The sequence below is a fragment of the Conger conger genome, chromosome 5, assembly GCF_963514075.1.
Source record: "Conger conger chromosome 5, fConCon1.1, whole genome shotgun sequence".
NCBI lineage: Eukaryota > Metazoa > Chordata > Actinopteri > Anguilliformes > Congridae > Conger > Conger conger.
Genome location: NC_083764.1, coordinates 9,613,281 through 9,627,160, shown reverse-complemented (window position 1 = coordinate 9,627,160; position 13,880 = coordinate 9,613,281). Strand labels below are relative to the sequence as shown.

The window sequence follows — 13,880 nt, the reverse complement described above, 5'->3', positions numbered from 1 at the left end:
GTGCCAGCTAAGTGACTGTTTGCGTGGAGAGCGTTATCGTAGCGTATGCCACTCAAAATACTTAATTACGCCCTTGCCAGAGGTTTTTAATTTATTTTCTCCCATAAACCACAAGGTCCCAGTAAACAATTTGTACGGCGCATTAATGTGTATTTATACTGTATGTATGCTGTACGTGGCTACTGTAAGATGACTGTACTGTCAGGCAGTGCACAGAGCTGAACATGAAGCGCACAGATACACATTTCTCCTCATGTCCTCATTGCCTCTAAGCTATTTATTGCCAGAGAGAGAGAGAGAGAGAGAGAGAGAGAGAGAGAGAGAGAGAGAGCTCTCTCCATCTCTCTAAGGAGAGACATACTGTCAAGATATACTGTCGATACTTCGCAGTAAGGCCAGACACACACAAAAACACACACACACACACACACACACACACACACACACACACACACACACACACACACACACACACACACAACATATAGCCTGCTGTGCATACAGTACATGCTCACACACACACACACACACACAAGCGTGCACACGCACCCACATGTACATGACATTTACTGTATGTACATGCACACACACAGACGCGACGGAACACCCCCACACAGACAACAGAATACACACACGCCTTCTATCACACATTCTTGAAGTGGAAAAAGGCAGTGACGTGTGGTTGGACATCCCTGCTTAATGGGCGTAATCCATCAGTTCGGTTTCTGACACAGTAGTCATAATTCATCTAACGTGACATGACCGGGTGTTCCCAGAGAGTTATTAATGACTTAACTATCAACAATAAACACTCTGACAGTACTGGTTGGCCCGGCAGCGTTGCATGCACTCATTTACATACACCACAGACAACCATTTATCCATGAATAATGGAGAAAAATGAAAAATCTACTACAATTTTGCGTGAAACAGAGCAGCGTGCCGGGGATTAAAAATTACTTAACCGTGGAGAATTAGAACAGCGCACACAGTTTGTCATGTCAGCATATTTCACTGCAATCGTCCGTCCAATAAATACCATATGGTCGCGGTTCACTCATTTAATATAGTTTTAACAGGGGGGGAAGCCTGCCAAATGACCACACCGTTTGCTTTAGAAGACACCGGCCATGGGGACAGGCGTTCCCCCCCATACGCTTGCGCGAGTTAAACGAAGAAACTGGATATTCCAAGGTTAGAGAGTAACCGATAAAAAAACAAGTAATGAAGGTTAAAGGATAAATTGTGTGCCATCCTTCTTGTGGCAGCAGGCAGCTGCGTACCCAGAACACCGCTGCCTTTCCCCGAATTCGGCTGCACATAAATGACATGGTGATAAATGCCAGTGTCAGATTTTTTTCCAGGTCTGTTGCTACGCAGAGGGAGGCCTGGAACACAAGGAGCAAACACCCCCTTTCCACCAGCCCTCGCCCGCCCCAGCGTAGGAGCTGTGTCAAGGTACTTTGGAAACGGGGCATTACTGTTCTTTATGACAGGGACTCGACGTTGCAGAAAATTTCAGCCTCCCGAGATGCATTTCCCCCTCTACTTATTTCTGAGAATGGACCTCAGTGAAACGGCGATATGATTAAAAAAGAAACCCTGCCTTGACAATCAATCAACACTAGCGATGCATCGGATTGACACATTATTTTGAGGATTTCAAACATGTGTCAGGTGTGTTGGTACATTCAGTGTTACACTTGTCCAATAGCCTAATAGATTTGAACCATGTGCGAATGTTTGTTTTCCTTTTCAAATGGGTTGCGCACGTATAGACTAAGCACCACACGGGCATTTTTCATTTAAAAATAACTCGCCGCGTTAAAGTTTTGATCAAGAGAGGGAATGCGCCACGAGATCTACAGCTGAAGACCAGACAGAGAGCTCAGTCAGCTTCAAATGGTCTCTGAGAAAACATTTTCAAAACAGAGTGCTTGTCTTATACATAAAATAAAAACCCGTAAGTAAAAGACAAACATAAATAGCCTACATCTTGTGTTTTATTTAGCCTAGCTGATAAGAATGTAGGTTATATGCCTTATGCTACACCTAGCTGGGTTCTCATGACAGAACTAAAAGTAGAATTTATGCAGTGTATGCTGCTTTCAGTCAAGAGAGTATTAAGGAGAATAAAGACAGCGTTAAGACGGGGTGCGAAGCCTAGGAATAGATTAACATATATTAATATGACACATGCGTAAGACTACAGCAGGGAGTCCAAAATTCATGTCAAACGGTATGATGTGTTCATATGGCTACCTTCATGCAGAACATCAATTATAGCGTGATTGAAAAGGAGAGGAAGTCAAATGTACACTTACGTGCCAAATTGCAAAGAAGATCAAGGAGGCGCAGAGAACCAGAGAGAGCATGTAGCAAAAAGCAGCAAAAGTAAACATAGTTTAAATGAACCCGTGGAAATTTTCCCAGAGATGATTCAGAGGGAAAACTGAAAATTAGGGCGCAAGAGCGACAAAAGACCAATCAAACATCGTCTTCGAAATGTTTGCAACAATTTGTTGCAGATGGTCTCCAGCAAAGGGTACGCAAGTTTCACTCTCAAACGCCGCGTTTCAGAACGAAACGGATGCCGTACTAAGCTTCGCCATAATGACAATATTCGAAGAAAGCACAGTGTGTTATAAATAGGGTTTTTAAAAAGGAGCAAATGGTTTTCTTCTCAAGACACATTGGTTACGATAATATCCCGAAGTAGATGCGATGCGATCCCGACGCTGCACTCTAGGGCAGTCCGGAGACGTGGAACGTAGCTGACAAACACAGGTAATCCATTCTGCGACACGACAAAGTGGCGCCACGAGAGAGTTTAAACATGAGCTCAGCAACTCTCTCCAAGCGACATAGCAGGTAATAAGAGCTCTCCTCAAAACACGGTTAACCTATAGATCCACTCCTCAAAAGACGCAGGCGGTGTCTCACAACAGGTGGATTTAAAGTGACAGTAACTTCGACACCTCTTTGATATCCCTCTCCACATAACCAACTATTGATTGATTATCATTATGCATAAACAACGTCAGAACGCTTTATTTGCATGTATTAATCAGTTGGTTGTAAGAAAAGTTTTTCCCACAAGCTCAAGTGAAAGCAATTCCCTGCGCCACTAACCTACTTCAAATATTTGTCTGGGTTTATTTGCATGGCTTTTAACGTTACACTTGTAACGCTGGGCACATGACACCTTGGATCTTGTTATTTTCCTTTTGTTGCGCACATATTCAGAGGTTCATTCACTGTTCGACACATATCTGTATTTATTCTGTAATGCTTCATATCATGGAAGGCATTGTGTTCTCATTGCATTCTGAAGTTTTACTTTTTACATTCATAGATTGTATATGTTGTATTACCACTGAGCACACATATGGGGGTAGACAAATGATTTCAGGAGACACTTGGAGTTCCAACACTTGGGCCAGAGGCCTCACACATTCCACATAAAGCTAAAAAGAATTTTCTTTTGTCTTTTTTAAGTGCACCTAAAATCTCAAGAACTCTCATCAAATGTGGCGATGGAAGAGAAGTGTAGCAATAGAAAAAAGTAAACTTTTCTTCCCCCAAAACTTTGGAAAATCATGACTCACGGCAAATTAAAGAATGGTACAAAAAACTCTTACGGTCATTTAACTTTTTTCCTGAGGTTCTGTCAAACTGTCAAATCTCAGCAAGATGCCGGAGGCACCTGCATGAACCCCCAACACCTTGTTCTGACAGTAATGCGCAAGCAGTAGTCACACAGTGTACTTCAGAGGCACTCTACTTAATGATCTTAGGACTGATTCGGGAATTCTGAAGTTTTTACATTTGAACTGGAAATGAGACATTCTCATTATTTCACCACAGTGAAATCGGCAGTCAAATAAATCATGGAAATACACTAAGGAAATATAAGTATAGTGGTATCACTGTGCAGAGGAAAGGGATGGGAGATCCTTGATTGGATTCCTTCATTCTGCCCTCAGACATTAAGATTGTATGTATGATTTGAAGTTAATGTCTGTCTGTCACGCTGTCATCATCTTGAAACTTTTTGATATGGGTCTGTGATAGTGAGCAATCTTTTCAGAGACAAGACTTTGAAATCATGCACACGAGTATGTTCCCATATTCTTATTAAATGTTGGATAATGATAGTCTATTAAAGAAATAATACAGTATTTTGATGTGTATTTTTTTTAGCATTTGCAACAACGCTTACATCACAAATCAATGGAAAGGACTGGCTTGGGCATTTCAGTGTCAGTAACATCAACAATAAAAAATGTTTATGATGATTATGATGCTGAGGATGGTGATGATGATGACTATAGTAATAACAACAATAACTTTAATATAATACTAATATTAATAATCGTTATTCATCAAAAATGTTCATATAATAAACATTGCATAACACTGTAGGCCTATACATAACAAAAGCAAGAACAACAATAATACCAATAAGAAGAAGAAGAAGAAGAAGAAGAAGAATGATAATAATAATAAAAATAATTCTAATGATAATAATTCTAATGATAATAATTCTAATAATAACAATGTCTTATTAAAAAATCGTTCATTGTTCTTGCTGCTCAATACTGCTGTGACGCGCAATCGCTTGCCGCCACCCAGTGGTTGAATTCGAAAGTAGAATGCTCTCAGATGTAAACACTTCCATCACCATTAGGCCATAATTGATTTTGGTGTTTTATAGTACAATAATTAAAATACAACGTAATTTAAAGAACAATGCAAATATCTTCTGCAACGATGCAATATTTTATAAATGCGACAGATCCTGAGCTGACAGAAAATCCACATGGGTTTCACATGGTAAAATCACATTGGCAATATGGGACACGTGTTTTGGAACATTTTCATGGTTTAATGGATAATGTTCCTCAGATTGGGATTGGCTGCCTGAGGGGCAAAGGAGCCAATCACAATGCGAGGTGCTTTCCACATGTAATTACATAGGTTTCACATGGGAGTTTACATGTGTTCCACATATTGCCCATGTGATTTTAACATGTAAAAACTCATGTGAATCTCATGTGGATTTTCTGTAAGGGTCAACAAGGCAGACAACAATATTTTCGTTTATTGGTCGGCAGATATTGAAAGATTATTGCGGATAGGACACAAAGAAATCCTATTTTCACTGTGAGGCCAATTATTGTACGCATTAGCCTAATGTAAGCTCGCGAAGACGCAGCTACGGCATATTGGGAAGTAATTTAGAGCGTGTATTAAGCAATTATTTGGGTAGTTACAGTGACAAAAATACAAATACATAAAACATAATCCTCGCTATTGGGTTCTGCTTATTTTAATGGCCGTATGTTTTCTCCTCAGCCAGTGAAGATAAATTATCTCTATGCCTATTCACAATTGCTGACTGCCGTGCTCCCTCCGTTTCCAAGGCGACCGAGGACGCTTGATTAAACAAGTTTTTCAAGCCCTCTCTCTTGCCCTTCAAGTTGCGTAGTCTTAGCAACCATGCCTTTTCATCTTCGCTTAACTGGTTATCTGCGGTTAAGGTTATGAACAGAACAGGCTTTGAACGTTATTTTAATTAATAAACATTATGCTGTAGTTACCCGGTAGCAGTTACCCTAATTTTTAAAAACATGCAGGGAGAAGAGGATGCGGACCGGAGTCGCGATGAAGGTACAGTACGGCTGCGTTTCTCTTTAATATTATTAATCTCAATTCTTATTGAGTGTAACCTTGCGGATAAACAGTGAAATCTGAAGTGTTAATTAAACTCATGCAGAGTTTATTGTAGTCCAAGCTGGATAATATGTACTGTAACTTTTTTAGGACTTTGGTTTATTCGTTTATTAGCTTGTTGTTCGTTTTGTTGAGAGTCAGAATTAATTTCCTACACCAGTTCATTATTTGGCATTGTCTGTTTATCTTAAAATCGGAATAGGAATTTTTATTTAAACGTGAAAGAATATTAATGAATATTAAAGTAGTTTAATTAATAATTTAATGTAACGATAAGGAAAGCACAGCAATGGGACTATTTGGGGTCATGGCCATGGCCCAGCTCTCAGAAAAAAGATCCGCTTTAATGAAAAAATATGAACCTTTTCACTCACTGGCTGCTGTTGTGTACTGTATAGTAAGACAAGATGATGGAAGAGATGAGAATATATTACATTACAGTCATTTAGCAGACGCGCTTATCCATAGCGACGTACAATAAAGCGCAAATCAGATGCAGGGACAAGTACGTCGAGGACCTGACGAAATAGAGTTCCAAGTATCCAAGTGATCACATAGATAAAACTTGAACCCTTGAAGAGTACATCAACTTTCCAACTAGCACACCATGGCTGGCAGCTAGAATACACCGAATACTACAATAACTATACACAAGTGTAATTATAACCTATGGTACATGGCTAATTCTAGCAGTGGGGTAGGGAGGGAAAGGTGGAGCCTGAAGAGGTGAGTCTTCAGTCTGCGTGTGTCTGTTAGCAACAATGTCATGTTTCTAGAAGATCCATTATTAACCATTTTAAAAAACCAGCATTGTGATGGTGTACACCAAGGAGTTCATCTTGGCGGGTGAACCTCTCTCCCTCCCTCTCTCTCTCTCACCCTCCCTCCCTTTCTCCCCCAGCAGGACCTCAGGGATGCCATGACTGTACTTTCTTGACGCCCAGCGAGGCAGCAGACCGCCCTCTCAAGCAGGGCAGACGATACCTCCCCCATGGTCACGGGCAAGAGGGCCGCTATCGGCCCCATATGAGACACCTCCAGCCCGACCTCACGGAGTAAGCGGAGTGGCCTATAGAACAGGGTATCTCTATAACAGGGTATTCACAGAGAAGAGGGCCGCAATCGGCCCCGTATGAGACACGTAAGTTGCCTACTGTCCATGGGAGGAGGCGGTCCGGACTGTGCACGGTCAGAGACAGTGTGCAAAAACTGTACGTCTAGGGGTGCACTAGCTTCTCACTGAGGCAGCACCCTCAAAGGTAGACCCATTGTACCCTCGTCCCTTTTAAGTCAGTATTCTACGGTACAGTACAAATATGAAGCACTGAGAGAACATTAACAGGAATTGTACCGTAGAGAACAAAAACAGACACCTACAGTACCCCTATTTCTGACAGTGTGGCAATGTACAGTGAAGGAGAGTCGTGTGAATCTTCTAACACCTCTGCTTTGAATAGAAATAGCTTCTTAGAACTGGGTTTTTGACATCACAATCATAGAAAGCAATGGAACAGAACACCCTGTTCCCCCAACACACACACACACACACACACCTCTGCAGTAAAAGGTACTTTATGATGGTGCTTCTGCACTCTATACCAGTGGACACCACATCCTGTCCGAGGAGATCTGCTTTCACTCCAACACAGCAGTGACGGAAGGGCCTCATTGAGCTGCTAATTAGTAGAATCAGGTGTACCAAATTAGGGCTGGAGTGAAAAGTGAGGACGGTAGATCTCCAGGAACAGGGTCGGTGGCCCCTGCTTTATTCTAATGTTCCCCCCTCCTTCCATAAGGCCGGTATATAGCCGTTCAACCGACTGAAACCACAGAACGTGTTCTGCCGTCGCCCGAAATAGACATTGGTCGTTGCCCTTATATAAACGCACTCCAGACCGAACGTTGCTGCGACCAGCGTCGTCCGCTGCACATGGTCGCTCGCAATGACGCCCTGTCGCTGGACTATAAACCGGCCTTCGGTGGCACGACTCTGACACATCCTCCGTGAGACACTGCAGACAGTGAGACCTTTTCACTGTGGCAGTTTCATTAACTCTGTGTACCCAGCCCACGAGCTGAAAGGACGTCCTTTAATGCACACAGAACAGATTGCAATCCTCACATCTCCGTAGAGCTCCACAGGGCCTTTATGTGCTGTTTTAAGACGGAGAAATTTACTGCGCACATTAACCATCAGTGCTACGGTATAAGTGGGTTTCCATAATGTATACACATACGGTATCCACTACACAAATACTGTGCCGTTATGTTAAGTGAGGAGCGGGGAACCCAGATGCGCACACAACTTTAAACGGATGGGTTTGTCCCTGTTGCAGTGTGATAGATGGCTCTTAGAAGCAGCAGCCACTACATGGCATGGTGAAATCCTGTTTCTGTTGGAGTTCTTTGGGCTGTCTCCAGACCATTCACAGCTGACAGCACAATTCACCCAGCAACCCAAGATTATACCGTGTCAGAATTACTGCCAAGCCAGAAAGTAAAAAGCTTTATTGATTAACTGTTGGATTCAGTGCACTGAGCCTGTCTTGGGACTTTCTGCACCTGGGGAAAGTTACAGCTGTAGACCGAGTGTTTCGGCTGGCATTTCTGCACACCCCAGGTTTCCATGGAGATAGATGGATAGATAGATCATTGCATTTTATATAGAGCTTTTCTAGACACTCGCTTACAGTGATGTGGGGAAAACTCACCTCAAACACCACCAATGTGCAGCACCCACCTGGTGATGCATGGCCGCCATTTTGCACCAGAATGCTCACAACACACCAGCTGAGGTGCAGAGGGAGAGAACAGTGATATTGCCAATTGAATAAGGGGATGATTAGGTGGTAGAGTGAAAGAGCCAGGAATTTGGGGAATTTTTGGGGAATTTAGCCAGAACAGCGGGGAACCCCCTCTTTACGAGGAGTGTCATTGGATCTTTAATGGTTGGCATTTATATAGCGCCTTTATCCAAATGACCACAGTGAGTCAGGACCTTGGTTTAACGTCCCATCCAAAAGACGGATGACGCAATCCGCATATTTAATATGAAATCTGCATATTCGTAGGTGCGGCCTTGACTGGAAATCCCGCCTACGATGGCTCCCTCAGCCACGCTACAGTGACGCCCCCTTTCCGGAAATAAAGGCCATTAAATTCCCCGCCGAGACCAGACTGCTGAGGTCCTTTCCACGTAAGTGAGCCGGCCGTCAATCAGCGAACGCTCAAATGACCGAGAGCCGCGGTTTATCTTTCCCCAGGGGAACGTGAAGCTTTCTCTACAGCGCCGGTGAAACATACAGTGTGTTATAAGCTCCACGTCTCATAAGTACACGGTTCAAGGAGGTGCACATCTGCACATAAGCAATAAAGCACCTCAGGGCGATTCCAGCACATTAAATCTACACAGTGAAGGAGTGGTTTACAACAATAACACGGCAGTGATCTTAAGTACTGTGCATATTGACATATATGAGCAAAGTCCAGGTATGGACCTGCATTCATGGTGCTGTTAAAAGGTGCATCATTGATTATTACAATGACACTAAGAGTCATAAAATGCACATACAAAATACTTTATGGATTGGCAAAAAAGAAAAGAACAGTATTCCATAACATCACATTGGAGTAATGATCTAGCAATAATTAATTCCATAATTTTGCATCAAATTGTGTGAAATTATAAGTGAGATGTATGTATCCTGCCACCCCTTGCCTTTTGCGTCATTGGATAAAAACAGCAGCTTTCTCATTGAGAAACCTTTCTGTGCAAAGACACAGTTGCCAAAAGAAAAACTATCCAGATGGGAAGAAATCTCGAGAGGAACCCGGCTATAGGTGAGGAGCCCATATAGAGTACGTTTGATCCTTATTGGACTCACGTAAACTCTTACGGTTGGGCAATGACACCGACCGTTAACCTTTGCTTTCTCTGAGGAGTGCTTTCTGTTTAAGGCATTGTGAAATGCGAGATCGCAGGCCTGTCACCACAGACAACCTTTCAGAAAGCTGTGATGATTGAGTGCTGTGCGAATGCTTTATGATGGCGTACACAATCACGTAATTCGATCATCCGCACCGCTATAAATCATATTCCCTTCATGTGAGAAATAAATTAGAAAAAGATTTCCTAAAGGAAAAACATATTCAAATTTTTCTCCTCACAAGTTTTCTGCTCGGAAATTGAGAGCTGAACTCAATTCAATTTTTTTTTTTTTGCAGAGGATAATATGATATCTGAATCTGAATGGACATTCTATCCCACCTTTGGGCTACCTATGACTTACCATGTTGGCAAAAAGTGTCTGATGGATGGCATCCACCATTACAGAAGCTCACGGACCAGTTCAGAAAGAACGATTGAGTTGAGACTTGGGAGGAAAAGACAGGGTGAGTCCTTTAATCACCATCCTGCACTCTTTTCCATCTTTTCCGTTTTGAAACCATCCATCCATCCATTATCTTAACCCGCATATCCTGAACAGGGTCGCAGGGGGGCTGGAGCCTATCCCAGCATACATTGGGCGAAAGGCAGGAATACACCCTGGACAGGTCGCCAGTCCATCGCAGGGCACACACACCATTCACACACACACTCATACCTACGGGCAATTTAGACTCTCCAATCAGCCTAACATGCACGTCTTTGGACTGTGGGAGGAAACCGGAGTACCCGGAGGAAACCCACGCAGACACGGGGAGAACATGCAAACTCCACACAGAGAGGCCCGGCTGACGGGGAGTCGAACCCAGGACCTCCTTGCTGTGAGGCGGCAGTGCTACCCACTGCACCGTCCGTGCCGCCACCGTTTTGAAACACCTAGCCTTTTTTTTTTAAACACCTTTTGTTGTACATCGCACTGGATATGAGCGTCTGCCAAACGCCATTAATGTAATGTAATGTAATGAAACAGCTGGTAGCGGCTTGACCATTTAGACCAGCTCTATACTCAATGCGGTTTGACCAGCTCAAGCTATGTTTTGAAACAGCTGGTAGTTTTACGCCAGGGAAAAGCTGTGTATTTTGAGTTTTGCTGATTTTGAGTGGTGCATTTAGAATTTCTGCCCTTGATTATGACTATTATTTTGTGTACATTACTTTGTATGCTACTTGAGTACATTTTTCAAGTGTATTTCAAAACTGAATTGACTCATTTAGTCACATCAACGTTGCAGCAAACACAGTGTATGATTTATGATAAATATGCTGTTCTAACGCCCTAATGTTGTTCCCGTGACTCTTACAGTGAAGTCTCCTTGCTGTGTGGTCAGGGGGTCCAGGCCCTATATATTCCCAGAGTACAGCACTGATTTTCACAAATGTGGATCTACACTGCCAACTGTTGGCTTTGGGTAAGTAAAGCCCACAATTCATTACACAATAGAAAAATTTTAGGAAATAATGCAAATGAAACCCTACCAAATTCACACATGAAAAACAGATGAGGGAATCATTCACATTCCATGTAGCCTTACACATCATGTAGATTGGGTTACCTTGGAACAGCATGTGGGTTGCAATTACACACATTTAAATACATTTTGTGATATTATTTGATTGTGTGCCACAACAAGCATTGCAATTAACCTTGAAATAGAATTTTCTTTTTGTAAGAGCTATGTTGTTATGTAATGTACACTGACAACACCAGGTTTTCCAAAACAGAATCGTGATTTTTTTTATTTTAAAAGCCAGATAAAACGGAATACCTGAAGTTACAGGAATCATGGTCCAGGTGTGAAGGATCGAGTGAGCAAAGAGCAACCAGAGATTTTTTTTTATCGTGTCGGCTCAATACAGGAGCTCTCTATATTACCGGTAACGAAATCTAAATAATGACATGGGCTAGGGGGCGACTAGCACCCCCTGTTGGCAGATGGGCGTAACGTGCTTTATAAAAGCTTAATTCAGATGTGGAGGAAAACAGCAAGTCTACATACGGCCAGCAGATGGCGATGTTTTCTTACACATAAGTATATTTGAACACTATCACATCCACAGTCCCATTGGAGGAAAGCTGTTGAAGGATTTCCCATAAAGTACATATTTTTTAAATACTTTTGAATTTTGTGGTTGGAGACTAGACCAGTGATTAACTGTGAAGGGGTAAATGTGTATTTACTATATCTGTAATCCTTTGGGTGCCACAATCTACTAGTAGTTATGCAATTACTCCATGACAGGGATCATCAAATCACGCTCCTCAAGGTCAGAGAGCTGCTGGTTTTCCATCCTCCCTTTACCTGGCAGTCAGGTGTGAGGATAGTCTGGCCAATCAGGAGCACTAATTGTTCCACTAATTACCTGGGAGAAAAGAAAACCGGGGCTTTGGATTCAAGGTCCAGATTTGATGCTTGCTATGACGTTAGAATTGTTGGTGCATAATGTCAATCATTTTGTCCATATTATATTGTAGATTGTGTTTGCTTCATGGTGGATCCAGAGTAATTCATTTAAAAATGCCTCGAGCAATAACATTGATATCAGGTTACATAAATTGCACGTTGTATTGGTCTGCTGGACATTTTGATGAATTCCAGGGCAGTAACAATACAATGGGGCTTTACTATAAGCTCTTGGAAACTGAAATCATATACAGGAACTGCTATGACTACCTACTAAAATTGCTTTAGATGGCTTCTGTGTTATTTTTTATAGAGCTGCTTTTGAAAGGCTTTTATAGGGTAGTTATTTGTCTTTTTAAGAGGTACATTTCTGACTATCTCTCAAACAAACCGAGTTCCGGCTCAGCCAATGTACACGAATGTGCTGTTACTGCTCTCTTGATGCACTGTTTCTTTAAACATTTATTGTTCATGACATTCGCCCTTTTCATGGTCAGTCAAGGGTCAAGGGTCAAGGGTCATCCCATTTCTGTTCTACTTAAAGTAATATTTTTTGTGGTTTGTAGATCCTCAGCTACAGTGAAAGGAGACACGTTCATTCCTCTTCAGCATCCAGCTGGTCAGTGGTAAGCATCTGCACTGATAACTTTCAATCACGTACAGGGATAATGCTGTGCATTTGGGGGGGTGCTTCACAAAGCACGATTATTGAGTTAGGTGGATAACTGCTCTTAGTAAAACCTAGAATCCTTCCAAATCATGGACTGAAGTAAAAAGAGCTGTCCTGGGTTTTACGCAGCACAGCTATCCAGCTAACCTAAGTAAACCGGGACTTGGTCTATTCATAATTCATCACTGAAATAAAAATGTGCTCTGTCTTTAAACATTAAATGACATATTGTGCCCATACTTTAATTAGTTTCTGTACTTCCCCCTGGTCTACGGTTCGCCGTGCCTGTCCCTACAGCATGACCTACCAGCAGAAGAAGGCCATCAGAGACAGAGAGGCTGACGCTCTGGACGTGAGAAAGCTGAACTCCTGGAGGCCTGCCCAGCCCATCACCCCTCCGCCCTGTGACCACAAACACGGAAAGCACAAGAAAGCGGAGAGCCTGTGGAGACCGGTCCCGGGCGACAAGCTTGCTTCGTCTATGCCTGCGCTACCTGCACCGAAGATGAAATAATTCACAGCAATCGGACACATCTTCCCAGCCACCGTTGTACAGAAAAGGCCATTGCAAAAAAAACCAAAAAACAATGAAGGTAATCAAGCACCCAGATAATCACGAATTAGCACTTCAGGAAAGGCAGAAGATGAATTTGGCAATAAGCAGTTCCCTTAAGCCCAGTGTAATGAACAATCAGTCAATGTTGTTGTTTGATGTCGACCTTAGCAGGATAAAGTTTTCCACTACCCTTCTCTACTGAAAAATGGCACCATTTTGACCATGAGAAATACAGACAGAAAGTAGTCCAACCCTGAAATTAATTTTTGTCCCCTGTAAAAGACACGAGTATCTGGTTTTAACCTGAAGAACCATAGAGTATAGTCTACCATGCTACAGTACAAGCGATATTCAGTAAAAATACAATACAGAATATTAGCAAATATTTTCACTGCAACATGTTTTTTTTTTTTTTACCCAAGACACTTGGGTATTATGTAAAAAAGAAAAGAAAAAAAGACGCAAACTCTTTTCTGCTGCATCTCAGGCGGATGTAAGGCAGGGAGGTGGTGCGAGTTTAACTTCAGAAGGGAACATAAACCGGGGAGAGGATGAAGGTCACACAGAGGA

General features: G+C 42.3%; 2 protein-coding genes across 2 annotated transcripts in view; one reads left to right on the top strand and one right to left on the bottom strand.

Annotated features, from left to right (window-relative positions):
- cnih3 (cornichon family AMPA receptor auxiliary protein 3) overlaps positions 1-2,817 on the bottom strand; it is a 38,037-nt gene extending 35,220 nt beyond the window's left edge. Inside the window, exon 1 of the mRNA XM_061243421.1 lies at positions 2,325-2,817. Within this exon, the coding sequence (XP_061099405.1) occupies positions 2,325-2,402 (78 nt within the window). The 5' untranslated portion in view covers positions 2,403-2,817. The remainder of the gene's footprint in view (positions 1-2,324) is intronic.
- Positions 2,818-5,543: 2,726 nt separating this feature from the next.
- On the top strand, positions 5,544-13,593 carry LOC133127946 (spermatogenesis-associated serine-rich protein 1). Its single transcript, XM_061241088.1, has 7 exons — positions 5,544-5,673; positions 6,641-6,791; positions 8,808-8,932; positions 9,961-10,128; positions 10,986-11,091; positions 12,651-12,710; positions 13,052-13,593. Exons 1-7 carry the CDS (start codon positions 5,634-5,636, stop codon positions 13,266-13,268), a joined length of 867 nt encoding a protein of 288 aa, XP_061097072.1. The 5' UTR covers positions 5,544-5,633; the 3' UTR covers positions 13,269-13,593.
- Positions 13,594-13,880: the final 287 nt, after the last annotated feature.